The sequence below is a fragment of the Phodopus roborovskii genome, unplaced genomic scaffold (assembly GCF_943737965.1).
Source record: "Phodopus roborovskii unplaced genomic scaffold, PHOROB, whole genome shotgun sequence".
Taxonomy (NCBI): domain Eukaryota; kingdom Metazoa; phylum Chordata; class Mammalia; order Rodentia; family Cricetidae; genus Phodopus; species Phodopus roborovskii.
Window position 1 is genome coordinate 12,835,687 of NW_026126648.1, and position 17,936 is coordinate 12,853,622.

At 44.8% G+C, this 17,936-nt stretch overlaps 1 protein-coding gene across 1 annotated transcript in view; it reads left to right on the plus strand.

Annotated features, from left to right (window-relative positions):
* Positions 1-452: 452 nt before the first annotated feature.
* Tapt1 (transmembrane anterior posterior transformation 1) overlaps positions 453-17,936 on the plus strand; it is a 47,894-nt gene continuing 30,410 nt past the window's right edge. The window contains exons 1-2 of the mRNA XM_051174033.1: positions 453-915; positions 8,714-8,844. Coding sequence (XP_051029990.1) covers positions 468-915; positions 8,714-8,844 — 579 coding nt within the window. The 5' untranslated portion in view covers positions 453-467. The remainder of the gene's footprint in view (positions 916-8,713; positions 8,845-17,936) is intronic.

Below are 17,936 nucleotides of genomic sequence, written 5' to 3' on the forward strand. Positions count from 1 at the left end.
GCCCGCAGCGGGTGGTCCGTCCTGGCCGCTACCAGTGAGGGGTTATCATGGTCACAGCCCCCGGGGAGGGCGGTGAGCAGACGGCAGAACCAGGCCACCTAGGCCGCCATCCGCCGCCACACAGCCCCGTCCCCGGCGCGTCGGCCCGAGTCCCCCACCTGTTGGCACGCTTCCCCCGGGGCTAGGCTTTGGACACGGTCCACGCACCGGGAATGTGACAGACCATCATAAATATGCAGGAGAGATGCGGCCAGGACGGCAGCGCCGCCGCCACCACCGGGCCGCCGCCGCCAGCGCCAGCGGGAGCCGCGGAGCTGGAGCCCGGGCCCGGCCGCCGCGCTGCCAAGGCCAGGCGGGCGGCGCCGGCGCACTCGGGCCACCGCAGCGGCACCAGGAGCTCGGGCCGCGCCGACGGCCCCGCCGAGCCCCGCCGCCGCCCTCCGTCCCCCAGCGCGCCGCCGGGCAGCATGGAGGCCGGCGCGCGCCACGGCGACTGCAGGAAGAAGATGGCGGCGGCCGTGGCGGCGGCCACCGCGGCCTCCCACGCGCCGCTGACGCCAATGGAGCGCGCCGGCCGGCGGGCTGCGGATGGCGGCTGCCCGGGCTCGGGCGAGGGGCGGGGCGAGGCGGCGAGGGGGCCGGCGGGAGGCGGAGGCCGGCCGGGCGGCTGGAGGGAGGTGGCGGGGACAGTGTGTGGCGCTCGGAACATGGCGGGCGTCTGCGACGCGGCCGCCCCGGGACAAGGCGGCTGCGGCGGCGGCGGAGGCGCGGACGGCACCGAGCGGACGGGCCGCGGCGACACGGAGCAGCCGGGCGGCGGCGGGGGCGGCGGCCACGGGCCCGCGCCTCAGCACACCGAGACGCTGGGCTTCTACGAGAGCGACCGGCGGCGGGAAAAGCGCCGCGGCCGCGCAGGTGAGGCGGGCGGGCGGGCGGGCGGGCGGGCGGCGCTAGGCCGCGGCGGGCCGGCTAAGGTGCCGGGGACGCCTCGCGCGGAGCCGCCGCCGCCGCCACTCAGGTGGCTCCCCAGTCCCCGCGGCTGGTGACAGCTCCCCCGGCGGCTTGTGCGCGCGGCCCGGCGCTCCCGCGGCCATCCCCGAGCCCAGCCAGGTGCGCCCCGGAGCCCGGCGGTCCCTCCCTGCTCACCGGCCGATCTCAACAGTGTCCCGGCGCCTCTCGCATGCGGAAAGGGGGTCAGAAAAAAATTGGGGAGCGCTGCGCTTTGTAGGTGATGTCCATGCCAAGGTGACTTCCCCAACGTCCCCACCCCCAACTGTGCTTTAAGCGAAGTTGGACCTCGGAAACCTGTTAGCTTGCCCTCCGAGTAGCAAGTGCTGACAGCCTGGTCGCGACCGTGAGTTTCAGTAATTTTCTCAGAAATGTGCGGCACCCCTTAAGATGTCACACGTGAACTTTTTCCTAGACCCGAAACTTAATGCTAGAAGAAAACAGTTTTGCCACCCAAGGAAATACGTGCCACTCTGGAGCCCCACTGTCCGTAAACACTTTAAAGAATACTGTTAAGATATTAGAATCCCCCGTGTGTCCTCCGGCCTCATTAGTCTAAAAGATTTTCTTCTGATAGCTTTGGTGTTCATACTGAAGATTTGTTGCAAGCCCGGAAGAAAAAGGAAGATTTTCTTAGACATGTTGTTTTGGGGAGGGGGGTATACAGGTGATTACATTTGGATTCTTCCATAGTAAGCCCAAGATCTTGGACAGCAACTTGATGGCATTTCTTCCAAGGGATTCCAAGCTAATACAGAGGAATAAGGGCTGTGTTGGCCTCTAGGTCATGCAGCTTATATAAACACACATTCAAGTGATCGTTCACTGTGAGAGAATGAAAAGACCAGTGGATGGATCCTGTTAGAGTTGCTGCTTCTCAGAATTGGATGTAGAACTTTGCATGGGTCTCCCTATCTTTGAAAACTTGAGCACAGGTTGTGTGTTTGGCCTTTTTCGATTAGCCACTTAAAATTGTTCCAGCGTTCTTTGTTTGGTTTAGTTGTCAGTTAAACACTCGCCTGCAAGAGTATTTGCTTTCTGAATTGGCAGGACCCAAGTAAGACAACGTCTTCAATCTCCCAGCTGCTTGTTCAGTGAGGCTGCTTGACTACTGCAAGCAAACAGATGTGACCAGGTTTCAGTACAGTTCCTTTGAAATACTTTTGAGCTTTGGGAAAGCCGTTAGTATTGCAACCTTATGTTAATGACACTGTGCACAGACCTACTTGAACTTGTGAACAAGTTTACTTTTCTGGGATGGAGCTGGGTACTTGGACTTGCATAAGCTTCACACCATAGCACACACTTGTTCTTAGCCATGGTGGTGCACTGAGCAGAGTGTACTAACAGGTTAAAAGCTGGGCTTTTCTACCTCAGGTGGCAGAAAGTCCTTACTGAAAGGCACGCAAGCCTCATTAGCTATCAGGATGGTATTCCTAAGCCCCATCAGCCTTGTATAAGGGAAAAGATAGTGGTTGCTCCTGTTTTGGTAGGTGGCATTAGGGCTAGCATCCCAGGACCATTCAGTTAGAGGCCTCTAACTGAAAACAGTGGTTTTCCTGTTGGGTCCCGTGTGAACCGCCAGCTTCTGTCCCCTGGTGCCTGTGCTGTAAGATTCAAGCGCCTCTCACTGTTTCTAATGCCCATCCACCTGTGACTGGGGTTTCATTTGGCAATGGCATCTCCACTAGAGTAGGAATGAGGCTTTCTTTCTTTGTTTCACCTTCTACAGTCTTTAGCCCCACTGCCCTGTTAGCTTTCTTTGCCCCCTTTCCTAGATTCGGTAAACTTGTTGGCTGGGCCAGAGGGCACCACCTAGTGTCGGGCTGGAAACATCTCTCCCTGAATCATAGTCTCCTAAGCCTGGGCGCTCGCACTAAAGTATTGCTGTCCACTCTCTGCAGAAGCTGCTGTGGACTAGCCCTGTTCTACCCTCTGCAAGCTAGGGCAGTCTTTGCTGTTCCTTTTGAAAGAAATAATATTGGTGTCTTGATGGCCCTAAGCATCACTTGGTTCCAAAGCCCCCTTTATCATTTTCCCCCCCAAGGAATTCGGGGCTTTTGTTATGAGATATTTATTGATCTGTCCCAGCAGTCTAGGATTCTCTTTAAGTGAATATCCACTTAAGATGCTTATCCATACTTTGAGTAAAATAAAATGAAGCATAGTGGTCAAGGTTCATTTTGTTATTGTATCCCTGCCCTTCCTAATTTATCTGTTGAGGAAAATATATATGGATATTAGTTTGAGTATTGCAGTTATAAATATGGCATACATTCACCTGTATCAGTAATGTTTCTTTCTGTTATATTAGTCTGAGTGTGTGTGTACAGTCATAAATACGGCATGCGTTTATCTGTCAGTTGTGTTTTCTTTCTGTTTTTCTCAACGGCATTTTTATATATATTGTCTGACAGGTGCTAATTCTCACACCTTCACACAGTTAGAAATGAATACTCTACTCACCATTCCAGTATGTGGTCACTGACCTCTGGGGATAGTGATCGAAAAGATGCAATCTCACCTTGTCCCTTTTTCATACACTTAAATTATTGCCATTTCATGGTGCACTTTTGGAAAGAGACCAGATAGTAAGTAGCGCGTATCATCCTGCCCCTGTATTGTCCCCCGTTTGACTCATCCACAAAGTTCTAGGTGCGAGAGATTCTGTGTGGCAGTTCTTGCCTTTGGGAATGGATGCCCAGCAAGTCAACTTTGGACTAAAAATGAAGCAATCTGTGTTCTTAACTTGGTTCCGTTGCTGACTTGCTTTTGTTTAGACTGCTTGCTCAATCAACACTTGGCTCTGTTTCATCAAGCCACTATTAAATTGTATCTAACTTAGCTGTTTTATTCTCCATGGAGACTTAACAGAGGTTTGGTCTAAGATAAACAGACACCTGCCCAGGAGCATGAAACAGTTCCCAGTGAGCCAAGTGTAGGAAGGAGGTGCGCAGATAAGGGTTGCTTGTAAAATGAGAGCCCTGATGTCAGGTGTGGTCAGCAGGTTGTTTGTGATGGGACCGTGCTGGGACTGTTGTTCTCTTTGTAATGATGACTTGACTTAGGAAACTCACCCTTGTCTGATCTGTTTCATCTCCTTGCTTTCACACTTCCTGCTGTTTCTCCACAAGAAGACAGAAAAGCCAACTGGTTTTCTATTACCAGTTCCCACAAAGATTGCCAATGAGATTCAGAAGATTCACATCCCGTGCATTTTATTGTTTGTGACCTGAAAATGTAAGCTGATTGCAGGATTATTAATACACTTCACACATTTTTAACCCTTTATTTGGTTAGCGTTAAGATACTGCTTTTCCATTTTTGTCCCCCTTCCATCTCTAGACTCATGACTGCTCTTGCTCTTTACTGTCCTATTTGAGACTGTAAACACTTTTTAAAAAGTGGAAGGCAGAGATAAGATCTTGAGTTCAAAAGCAATCCTGGGTTACATGGAGAGCCCTTGTGTCCAAAACAGACAAAAATCAGCAAAAAGCCTCAAGAACTTGAATATATGTGGAAAACGGTTTTCTTACATTTGACCTAGGAGGGCAAAGCTCCTATTGTGTTGTCTCCTAGGAAAGTTGATTCCTAGTTTCCCTGTACATAAGTATGCCTGTGTGTAAGAAAGGTATGTTTACTATTTCAGGTATCTGTTGAAACTTTATAAACACTTCCTTATTTAAGGCTGCAGACATGCATACTTAGTTTCTTAGTAGTCAACCAGTATTCCTTTCCAATTTTCTTTTTTTTAAATGTGCATTGCTATTTTAAGAAAGATATATTTAGACATATTGCTGAACATTTAAATATATGTATGATTACTCATTACTTTTAATAAATACTTTTTGATATAGTTTCTAAAGTAAGCTCTCTGATGAGCAAGACTAATCATTCTTGTGTCAGGAGTGAGGAAAAGAATTTATACATTTATTTCTCAAATTAAAATATAGGCTTACAGAGCATTTCTGTGATAGGAGGTGACTGTTGATTAAAATGCACTGGTGGCATTCATTTGGACATATAAACACACTTATAATTGAATACTAAAATAGTGCTATTTTCAAAAGAGTATACTCTAAGTCAGAGTAAACTCAGATAGTTCTGTAGAGCGGTAAAGAAAGCTTAGCAAAGCCACAGTGCACTAGGGCACTGACATCTCAGTAGGAAGTACGGCCTCTTCAGGGAATGAAGGGGGCAATGCTTTACAAGCAGCAAAGCCGACAGGACAGGTCTGGTTCACAACAGTGGAGGCCCCCTCCATTGACAAGGATCAAAAGGGGATTCTGGCCAGGTGCTTTTCTCTAAAATAGCAGTGTGTGATTGGATGTGATCATGGTGAGAAGAGAGAGCACGTTGCATTTGCAGTCAGAGTTCTGGGCTTCACACTCACATTTGTCCTTTTAAGTGAGTTGACAGGTCTGTTAATTTTCTCAGTTTCTTCATTTGTATTGTTGTAACAGTTATGAATACTGTTATCTCCATTTTGAGTTACAATTGTTATGAGAATTATATGAAGCAGTGAACACAAGACATTTGTAAGCAGCCTCAGAGTAGAAGGATTACACACCTTAAACAGGGTCTTATCTCCAGGAATTGTTGACATGGAGGCATGATAAGGCCTTCAAGCTATTTTATACCACAAAGCTTGGGTTTTTAGTCAGCATTATTTTACTGTACCTTTGAAAACCATTTTCCAGCCTGTTAGCATGGTGTTGGCGGTGTGCAAAGATAGCTGTTAACATTTAGTACTTGGCTCAGTCAGGTTAGACATAGAAAAATAAGATACATGGAACTTGGTTTATGGTCTTCTAAGGGAGTCCACTGACTTAGTTAGCTGCACAAAAGTGAAAAGGTTCTATGGAAGTATAGAGATTGCAGAATGATGGAGTTCTAGATTTTTCAGGAGTACAAGTGTCTGTTTCAAAAAGCACTTGAGAGCTGGGCATGGTCTCATGTCTATAATTCTAGCAATTTGGAAACAGAGGCAGTAGTATCACAGCATGTTTGAGGCCAGCCTGATTTGTATATGAGTTCTGGATCAGCTAGCCATAGTAAGTCCCTGCCTCAAGAAAGACAGGACTAGAATGTGTAATCTAGTAGTGATTGGCCAGAACTCTGAATCTTGTCTATCACTTGGTTTTGGTGCAACCTTGAGACACCCTTTGCTTCTCTGTGCCTTAGTTTTCTTGATCTGCAAGACAGTCATAGCTATAGAACTGGTTTTACAGTTTTGAGTGCGTATAATTAAAGAATACTCTCTTAATTGTTTAATATTTTTTTAGCATTATAGAATCTAACTTGGGGCTCAGCAGTTAAGAATCTAAGATACTTGTATTTCTGGAGGTAGATTCCTCACACAGTCCTCTTTTGTATTTATTTATAATATAGTTGAAACATTTTTGTTCATGTCATAGCCTGTTTGTGAAATTTAGTTAGGTTATATTGTTTGTTAAATGTACTTGTCACAGTACTTTTTGCCATAGAACCAGGATTGCATAAATAGTATTAGTAGATATTAGGTAACAACCACAGCAGAAATGGTTAATATTACAATTAGCGTGTAGACTTGAAACTGCATTATGCCTTGTAGTTTTCACCTGCTTTCACACAAACACTCAAGGGCTTCAGGGATCTGTGTGAAGGCAAGAAAGAAGCAGGTGTTACAGAACTGGCAGTAGACTCAGTTTCCGCTTTTGAGAACTTGAGATCTGTGACCTGACCGTCATGGTCCTCAAAGGAGGGAGAGCTGGTGCTGGAGCCCTGTCTCCAGCTGACTCCACATTCTTTTCGTGGACTGAAACAAAACCCTGAATATGGCAAAAACTGACCTCTGCAGTTATGGTGGAAGATACCACTCTGGCAGAGAATTTACCCAATTAACAAGGTATTTCCATTTACCCTTTTAAAATACCACACTATTGTATAATGGCCTGTCTGTGTGTCTCTTTAACACAGATTTCAGGCTCCTGGTATGCCCACCTTCTGTCTGTTGTTGGGGGTGGGAAGTGTCCCATCCCGTGATGGTACCTTGGCACTGCTCTTGGGGATTAGGCCCAGTCCCCTTGGGCTGTCGTTTATAGTCATGCTCACTGAGGACCATGGGCCGAGGCTGGAAAGCCTGTGCTCCCTGCCACCTCTCCAGTCTCAGAACAGTACCAGCCCTCACACCCAGCAGCTCTTCTCCTCTAGAAACTTACATTCTCTTCACTTTCCACTTCTGAGTTGTCTTTTAAAAGTGTTTATTAAGTTCCCCCCATGTTAAACATTTGTATTAATCCTTTATGTTCATATAGGTCATCGTTAAGTAAAGTCAGTGTTAAATAAGTTTAGATGGAAAGTGCCAAAGTTGGCACTGAACTTAATATAAGCATAGCTTTCTTTGGTGTTAGCATTTCTATCATGGGCTTTCTTTCTCTCTTCAGATTTCACATAGTTCTAGAAAGTTTCTAGCCCAGTATTTTACTCTCTGGATGAGGTTATCTTGTGTCTTTGACCCTGGGTATCTGTTAATATAAGCAGGAGCATTTGTATCTTGTATCTGCTTTGCCCCATGACTTAACTGTAATACCCTGGAGAAGGGAAAGCAGGATGCCCGGGGTGCACAGTGGCCCTACCTACCCTGTGTCGGGGTGCACAATGACCCAACCTACCCTGTGTCGGGGTGCACAGTGACCCACCTACCCTGTGTCAAGCACCCTTAGGGAAATGGTGGCACTTCTCCCCATGAAGTCTTACCCTCCCCATTTCAATCCCAGATACTTCTCAGTATATGACCAGTTCTGCAAGAACATTGTTAGTCTGATGTTTAGAGGCATGTGTGTGTACTTACGTAGAACATATCACTTAAGCAAAATATACCAGCCGTGTGATGTGAAACTCCTGGACTAGGGATTCGTTCCAGTGCTGACAGACGTAAGCTCTGTAAGGCGTACTGTTCAGACCCCGCAAAGCCTATTTCTGTCTTCCCAAGGGCTTTCTAGGCTCCTTTTGACTGTCCCCACTTGCTAATGCTTCAGGACCTACCTCATTTGTTAGATCACAGAGTAAGTTCAGAGATAAGTTTGAGAACTGCTGCTGTCCTGGAAGAAAGTTTGGGCTCCTGAAGAGAGAGAGAGAGACCGTGGCAGTCATGTAAAGGGTTTGGAGAAATTGCAGGAAGCATGAATTTATGTTGGAGGGGTGGAGGAAGCAAGGACTAATGGACCAACCCGAGGAAAGGAAGTTCTACTTTGTGTAACTAGTGACTTTGAGGCAGTGGGGACCTATCAGGAAAAAGCTTTCATGGGGAGAGGCACTGCTGTTGACCCACTTTTGTCGAATCTCGGGGCTCACCTGAACAGGAGGAAGCTGCCATGTGTCTGCATGGCTGCCCTGGCGTAGTGCTGGGCCGGAAGCAGCCTTCCAGGGCGCTGAGCTTCTAGAACCCTCTGATGGAGTCTTCACAGCCACTCTTTTTCCTGTGTCACCCCTGCCCAGGCCTGTAGCACCGGAGACCCAGAACTGGTGGGAAAGATGGTGTTCTGACTTCTCTGCTCCTGGGGTGTTTTTAGTTTATGCACCCTCCAGTCATTGAGGTGTCCTTCTCTTCTCGGCATAGACCTTAGACGTGACTTTCTCTGCGTGGTAACCTATGGCCCAGCTCACCTGTGAGTTTCTTAATAAACACTGTTCTTTTTGTTTTGTCATTTTCTTTTTTCTGTAGAACTTTCATTATTGAGGTTCCTCAGTGCTGAACTAACAAGAGGGTACTTCCTCGAACATAACGAGGCCAAGTACACAGAGCGAAGAGAAAGAGTGTACACTTGTATGCGAATACCAAGAGAATTGGAAAAGGTACTTTTTTTTTTCATTTCCAGACATCATTTGAAAGTTTTAATTATGGGAAAAATAAAGTTATGAATACCTTCAGTTGAGTTTTTAAAATATTGGAAGAAACCTGGTAAGTAATTGAACATGTTTGGTGATAGGGGATTGCTTTGTAAGAAGCAGCTCATGACAGCTAGTTTAGTATGAGGGGAACATTACTGAATCTCTCCATGCCTTAATTTTGCTGCTTACTAAACTTGCCATATTTTCGTCTTATTGCAACAGCTTTATCCCAGGATTTACTGTCAGTCTCTGAGCTCTTCTAACTCCCTTCAGTTGTGTGTTTCTAGAATAGCACTGTTTTTTTTTTTTGTTTTTTTGTTTTTGTTTTTGTTTTTGTTTTTTCCACTTAAGGTATTTAATTTCAGCCTTTTCAGAGGTTTCAATTTCTTAGAATAGCCACATGTTTGAAGACATTGGTGACAAGCCTTCAAAGGAAAAAGATGACTTGTTTAATTAACCCTTGTCACAGAAAGTGTCCTGTCTAAGGTAAACACAGAAAAAGCAAGACCAAGCCTTTGGTAGCTCATTGCAGGGTCTGTCAGAAGGCAGAAAAGACCGTTTCCTCGGATGCTGCCGGGCTAAGAGTCCTGAGACAGTCTAGATCTCATTACAAGGAAACATGAGCTACTTTGTGGGTTTTTATAGTAACAGAAGGCTTGGAGTCTAGCTGCTTCCTCAGAACTATGCTTTGTATTAGAATGGCTGTGGGAAGTTTCTCAGCTTGCTCTCTACGTGCACTGTGAAGCAAGAGGTGTGGCCAGCAATGGGAGCCACCACCCAGGTGCTGTGGCTGAGGAGAAGCAAATGTACACAGCCAGTTTCAGCAATTTTACCTTGTTTAGCTTCTGGGTTCAGTGCCACCTGCTAAAGATGGAGGGAGTCAGTACTGGGCCCCCAAGACTGCTGGGGACTGGGGGGGGGGGGTTGAGGGAGGGCGTCCTCTGCATGCCTAGTGATCAGTCTTTCTAAGGAGGATGAAGGATCACATGGAAGAGCCTGAGGGGCTGATAGATAAGGGGAGTGGGAGGACTCTGCAGTGCTCCTGCCTGGGCACCAGAGCACCTGCATTTTCTGTTTGGGGATTCAGCTAAAATTGTATCTGGGGCTGGCAAGGTGAGACACATGTTTGCTGTGGGAAGAAAGTAGAAGATGAAACTGGTTTTGTGTTGGAAAACATTGCTAGGTTGCCTTTTAAGTCTCACTATTTCTTTTTTCCTGTGATAAAGCACGGGGTAGAAGTGTTTGGACACAATGCAGAGGCAGGGTGAGAATAATCTGCTGACATGGAGTTTGTCTGGGATAAGATCAGCATATACGCACCGGGCCCTAGTCTTCCCACGGGGCAAGTTTTCTTCTCAGTGAGCAATCCCCGGTCCAGTTTTTCTCTGGAGAAGACAAGGAAGGATTTATCTACTAACACAGCCAAACTTCATGAAAGCAGCCAGGGTCTCCCTTACAGGGGGCCATATGTATCTGATCCCTCTGTTACAACACCCATTAATTCAGTCCTTCACCAGAGCGAGCACAGTGTGCACATCATTCCTTCCATAGCCACTTGGCAATGGCAAGCAGATGTTGCATTTCCTGATAAGACTTAATACATGCAAGTGTTCTTAAACTGGGGTCTACTGTGAGGCCACTGTCAGGTTAAGTAATGTGAATGGTGTGTGCCCATCAGCATTGCCTTTTTAAGGAAAGAACCTGTACCAGGAGTAGTTTATAAAACTGCATTTATTCATGTCATGTGAATGAAGACAGACCAGATTTGTTGAATAAAATTTGGATATATTGAAAAAAAAACTGCATTTATTCCTATGAAGGTTAATTTTCTAACATCCCAAATTTGAGTTAACGTTCATTTCTCAGTTGTTTTGCCCTCCATGAAAGGGGCTGCTGGCTGTAGGTCTTACTATTCCAGCCCCACAGCTTTTAGCTGTGACTCCCGGGTGATTCCCTCACCTGCCTGTGCCCGGGTTTCCTGCTTCTCCATCAGTCTCATGTTGAACCCTGTAGAAGTGTTTTAAAATCTTTACCAGTCCTTCACTTTAGCACCTTTTGAGGAGTGTCCTGCTGTGGAGGAACAAGATGAATTTCTTCATCCACAGGGTTCATTCCTAACCTATCAGGACACAGCAGGAGGTGCTTTGCAGAAACTTGATTCCAGAGCTTCCCTGGGTCCTTTCTTTATCACTTCTTTGCTTTCATTAAACATGACTTTGCCCACTGTGCAAGATGATTGTCTATCATCCTTTCTCAGATTGTTGACCACAGGTAGAAAGACAACCTAGGAAAAGCCGGATGTTCTCGCTTTCCTTTTAGCCAGGCTCTCTTGGGTAAACCTGATCTTGTTTATGAAGGATTTACCAGACAGGCACACTAGGTAACACCACCTATAGTTGGTTCATAGTTCACAGATTTTGAAGTTTAGCTTCAGTGAGATACAAATGGAGACTAGTTGAGGACAGAGTCCCATGTCTTCGGTCCTATGGGGCAGTTCCTATGCTGACTTCCAGACTGAATTCAGTTCCCATCCATATCGGTAGGAGCAGGTGCTAGGGAATGATTTACTGTGTGTTACACATGCAATTATCTCTGTCTAAGGGCTAATGTTGTTGTTTCTTTGAACCTAAAATTGCAATAAATAATTTTGCAAAGCTTAAAATTCTACAAAAGAATAAAATTACAAAAGACATGCTCATCATAGCGTTTTCTAAAATTCCCTGACCAATTTATGTTCTCTCTTAAGTACGTAATAGTATATCCTAGGCATTTGTAGTAGCATGGAAGTAAATAAATATAAAACTCACATTTTAGCATGGTAGGAAGTATTGGCTACAGAAGTGATTATGAGAGAATATCTCGGATGGTAAATGCCATTAAGCTGTAAACGTGGAATGCTGCTAAGAATTTCAAGAAGAGAACGATTTCTTAGAAGGTGAGCTGCAGAAGACTTGGGCAAAGCTAGTAAAAGATAGAGGTAGATTGCGAGCAAGCAATGTAAGGTATGTGTGCATGCACCAGGTGGCGTGCCTCGGGTGAAGGTGCTGGAAAGAGTCAGAGATGATCGCATGGGTGTGAACAAGGAGCCACCAAGAACTGAAAGGTGGGCTTCATCTAGAGTTTGTCAGTTAGGCTAAAGAGTTCAGAGTGTAGACTTCAGGAGGAGACTACCCAGGATGTATTCCTTAGGAGTGGTCTAGCTGTGTGGAACATTAAATTGGGCTAGTAGAAGTTTACTGGAACAGGCCTTCCTTTTGAGCAACGTAGTCGAAGGAGGTCTCAGTCTAGAAAGCCGATGCCCTTCTCCAAGACCTTGTTTCACCCAGTCTTCATTATGTAGTTTATGGTCTTCCTGCTTATTGATTTCAAATAGAAAGTTGGCAACAGCTAATTATAAAATCTGCACTTTAATCAAATTTAAAATAAAGGGGTGGGACTACCTGCCCTTCCTAGAGAACTAAAGCTTTCCTGGAACTCTCAACGCTCCCTTTGTGCCTTATTGGCTAAATAAGCATAGCTGGGGGACTAAAATGATGAATGTTGGGTTTGAGCAACAGAGAAAATGAGTAAGAACAGTTACTGAGTTAGTCTCGGAGTGCTGCTTCTAAACAACTAGGACAACAACAGTCGGTGTGGACTGGAAATACGCAAAGAAAGCCCATGCCCCTTCCTTCCTTATGTTTCACATCTTCCTATAAAGCATGATCTACAATTGATTATTTACCTCTTACAGCTTTTTTTCATCGTGTTGGACATATACCAAATGTAGGCTACAATAATTATTATTGTGAAACATTTACAAAATTACTCATTTATGAACCTTGCCTGTTACGTGAAGTTAACCTAAATGAAAGTATTTTTTTAACCTTGTAATTTTATGCTTTGAGGAGTGTTTCACTGTTACCATACCTTGTGCATTATAGTTTTTAAATACATCTTATGCAGACTGTTTAGTGTTTAGTGTTAAATGCAGCTACCATTTTTAAGGAATCTTGTCAATCAACTATTTATGCTTTGTTGTTTATTTATTTGTTTGTTTTGTCATACTAAGGGTTAAACACAGGGAGGTGTGATGAGGCAAGTGTCCTACCGCTGAGCCACCTCCAGTCCTGTTTTTGTCGTCTGAAAACCAACCTCAGAATTGAGATTTTCCTGTCTTTAGAAAATCTCACAAACTTTCATGGACCTTAAATTCATCAGAGTGTAGGTTAAAAATAATGATATTTATGTGTGTTGGTCAGATTTTTGACGCTGACGTAAGCAAGCAAGGGAAGAGGAAATTGACTTGGTTCATATTACTTCAGAAGTTCAAGTGCACGTGTACACTTGGACTCTTGTTTTTGAGCCATTGGGGAGGCAGCTAGTGATGGGAGTGGGTGTTGGAGGCAAACAAGAAGCTGAGAGAGAAAATAGAAAGGTGTCCAGGATAGAATACAGCCCCTAAGGATAAACCTTCTGTAACCTATCTCCTCCCTAGTCTCCATTTCCTAAAATTCTCAAGGCCTCCCAAAATTGCATCACCTGAGAACCAAATGGTGAATGCATAAGCCTGTTGTAGACCCTTCATATTCATTTAGAAGAGGTATGGAACTGTGTTATTACTAAGCATGAGCTGTTAACCAAAAGGAAGAGGGGTTCCCAGAACACTAAATATGTGTGGTCCAGCATCAGACTCATCTGAGTCTCCTTAGAACTTTACTTTCTTCATCTAAGATGGGAAAGTTGACAGAATTATCTCAAGTCTAACAGATTATGAATGTATCTTAGTTACTTTTCTATTTCTGTAAAGAGATGCCATGACCAAGGCAATGAAGAAAACATGTTGGGGGCTTGCTTACAGTTTCAGAGGGTTAGTCTATGACTATCATGGTGGGGAGCATGGCAGGCAGGAATGGCATTAGAGCAGTTGCAGAGACTGTACACTGGGCCTAGTGTAGACTTTTGAAGCTTCAGATCTCACCCCGCAGTGACACGCCTCCTCCAACAAGGCCACACCTCCTAATCCTTCCAGGAACAATTCTATCAACTAGGGACCAAGCATTCAAATTCATGAGCATATAGAGGCCATTCTCGTTCTAACCACTACAGACCCTTTAATGGTTTGCTTCTGAGGAACAGGGAACGTAGAGGGTAACAGAAAAATTCCAAGGGAAGATTTCAATATCTAGTAGGAGAATTTAATTCTTGCCCTTTTCTGAGAGTAAGCAAGATTAACATTTAAACAGAATAATTCAGATGTTCATTTCATAGTAATGAACTTAATTTGATACATAAAGCTGTTTTTGTTTCATCGCAAAGCATATGTTAAGAAAACTTAGTGGTAGCCATCAGTTCACTTTATTCAGTGGAGCAGCTCTCGATTTTCGTGGTGAAACTTATGTACTGCTTACTCAGACCCGTATTTGTGTCAGTAACTTCTTGGTCATCCTCTTGGTTTCTAATTCCATGAGAAGGAATTTATACAAACATCCCTCTAAATCCACTTTGGGATGCACCCTTGCCTGTTCCCTTTTACAGAGTGACTGGGAAGATGCAAGGCCATTGCAGCATTTTGGCCCCTTCCCTCCAGGGTGTGTCTTCCCTGCCTGAGACGGTGACAACACCAGCATCCCCCTCCAGAAATAAGTCTTGATATGATGGGACAGCAGCCAGTGAATTCCCTGCCACCTCACATTATAAACTTGCTGCTAGCTGCCAGGCACATAAGACCATCCAGAAAATTAAAAGACAGATATTTGTAAACTTACAACTTCCTGGCTGTTTGTCTTGTTGGCATTGGACATCTTGTATCACGCTATTTTGATCCCTTACCCAGGCTGTTTTGACTCTTCACTGCCTTGACTACTTAGCGCCAGCCTAACGAGGCTGATCTCTTCCTGAAAAGTAGATCTGCGCCTAAAAGATGTATTGCCATCTTGCATTGGCCTTCATCTGCAGGAGTTGTAAGGCCTTAAGTATTTGGGTAACATTCATTCTATTGCAGCTTTAAGGGCACTGTCACTATCCTGCATCTAGCCTCTCAGCATGACACTCCCTGCCCTGTCTGTCCCATTAAGAGTGACAAGTAGTAATTCTGCCCTGTATATTGTAAAGAGTCCTAATCTAGTTAGCATAAGTAGAGTGCCTAGCACATAGCATTAAATAAGGGACCAGGTAGTAGTAGGATCATTCGTTGTGCATAATCTTTCTAAAAATTAAATTCTTCAGTTTATTTATCTTTCTTGAAATATGTCTACTGTTAAGTGTGCATCAGATGTAGATTATGATGGTGGTGATGCATTGATTGAGATTCCTTTGCTTTCTGTGATTACAGATGTGTATATAAACTCACCCATCACAGAAGAACCTGACTCAGCACTCCTTTTGTTGGCCATCTGAGTATAGACTTCTTAGGGACATGATTTTTGAGTTCAGGTACATAAAAATTATTTACTCTGGAGATGTCCTTGAATGTGCAGCAATTACTTTCAAAGTCAGATCTCTACATGTGGGTTTGTTGAGAATTGCTGGATAAGAAATTGAGCTCCTTAGCTACTAACTGAAGATGGTATTATCCCTCTTATATAACTGCATGCACAGACTACACCCCACATTGCACGAAGCACATTTTTCTGTGTGGAATTCTGCTCCTCTTGACTCTGCCTGACAAGGTCTAGTCTCTGTGTTGTCTCCTGTGGAAAGCTTTCTTGACTGTCTTGTGCATCCGCCTCAGTGCACCTCACCACTCCCAACATAAACACCACACAAGCCTGATCCTTCTCTGGGATTTCCAAAATAAATAGCTACTTTAGTACTTAATTTGTAGAAATATTATGCATAATGAATGATCCCAAGGTTTTCTGGCATCTCTTACTATGCTGTTGAACATTGCTGTATCCCAGGGAGCCCTTTGGACTCCTCCGTGGCTTGCCACACACCTGCACCCACTGTCCTGTTTTCTTCTAGCTCCCAAAGTCACTAACACCCCTGGAGCCTCTGTCCCAAGGACCTCTTTACGAGGTCTGCAGGAGCAGATCTTCGTAAAAAGTGATACTGGGGCTGCAGGGAGCTCTTCTAGACCTACGCATGCTTTCCAGCCAGCACTCCGGGCTGTAACTCTTTGACATGGCAGATGATGTTTGCTGGCCTCAGTAGAGGAGACAGTGCTCAGAACTCAGGACTTAGATGAACTCTGAAGAAATGTATTCTGCAACCTTTGTTTTTTGTTTTTGTTTCTCTCTCTCTCTCTCTCTCTCTCTCTCTCTCTCTCTCTCTCTCTCTCTCTCTCTAGCCATAGCCTTATTTATTTTGTAATTTCAAAGACACTAAGGGAGGGACCTTTTTTTTTTTTTTTTTCATCTTAAAAAAACTAAAATCCCACATGGTTAGAAGCTGTGTTTTGAGACTAATATTTTTCAGATAGCTAGGAGCACTGTTAGTAGGTTCTGTTGTGTAAATGCTTCAGAGCAACTGTAGAACTTTTCACAAGTTTTTATTGCCCAACGGAGTTACAGAAACATTACCACTCTGTAATATCCTCAACACAGAATAGCGGGCGTTTAGAGCCTACAGTGAATCCTTTCAATAGGAGAGACTAGGAGTTCAGCAGTGAGTTTGAGCATAGAACATGGTGCAGTTTTTCTGCAGACTGACCAGTGTCTTTGCTGTGTCCCTACTGCTCAAGAATGTATCCTTGGTGTCACTGCAGAGTGAGGTTCTGTAGCCTGCCTGTGAAGGCGGTGGTAAGAAGGGGCTCTACCCCAAGGGACCTCAGTAGGCTGGAGGGACAGAATCTCCCAGAGTCATACCTGCAAACATTCCTGTCCCTTGACTGAATAAGATTGAAGAGAGTATTTGAGAATGGAGTGCCTGCAGTTTGTCAGTTGTAGTTCACCTTTGTAAGAACTTCTCACTGAGCTCCAGCTCTGCCCTCAGCAAAGGCCCACTGTCTCCATGCCTGCAGCGCCTCCTCTAGGGGGAGCCAGACTTTAACTTTAAATTGCCTCCTTTGTTTTACACTGTGAGCCATTATGGATTAGTGTTTCAGTTGGTGTTTAGGATTAGAGGTGTCATGGTTTAAACGGGGAGATAGAAAACATTTAGCTTGTGTTCCAAAAGTAAATACTATTTTTGTGAGGTTTCTCTCCCATTTTTCGAGTATGTATGTGAATCTACACAGTGAAATACAGTGTAAAGTGTATCCTTGGCTGTGGGCTGTGGCCAACATGTGAAGCCTTTTCTTTGTGCAGTAAGTTCCTTTAAAGACTTAGATTTAAGTTTTAGTTTACATGTATGGGTGCTTTGACTGGATGTATGCCTGTGTACTGCTTTGCATGTCTGGTGCCCGTGGAGACCAAAAGAGGGTGTCAGGTACCCTGGAGCTGGAATTAGTGATGGTTGTGATGATGCGTGTCGGTGCTGGGAATGGAACCCGGCTCCTGAAAGAGTCCAGTGCTCTTCCCAGCTGAGCATCTTTCCAGCCCCAGCTTTGTCCTTCTTAAAGCAATAACCATGTTTTGATTTTATTTTTTGTTTGCTTGCTAAGGGTGGGGGTAGTTTTGTCTTTGTTTTGTTCTGTTCTATTTTATTTTAAAGACATGATCTTGTATATAGCACAAGCTGGCTTCAAATTCAATATGTAACCCAGACTGGTCTTGTACCACCTTCCTCACTTTCCTGAGGGCTGGATGTAGGCGTGCACCGCTGTGCCTGGCCATGGACATGTATTTTATTCAGCTGTCAAAATTACTGCCTAGGCAGTATCTGCAGTGTTTGATTAAGGAAGGATAAAGGGATAAACTAAAGGAGTGACCTGGCCCTAAGACCTGTGTCACCTTTTGTCTCTTTCTTCCTGGGAAAACGTGAGCAACTGAATACAAAGAGGTAAATGCCCAGAACTCCTGTATGTCATTTCTTTTTGATGTATTGTCCTCACACATTGCTTTTGGAGTTTGTTTTTCTGCTTGGTTTTAGTTTTTTCAGATGACATATTTGTTGTAAAGGCCTTCCGTGCAGAGGTGAGAAATAGGTAAAGTGGGAGGCCTGTTCTGTAAGATAGGCAAGGTGAAATTGGATAG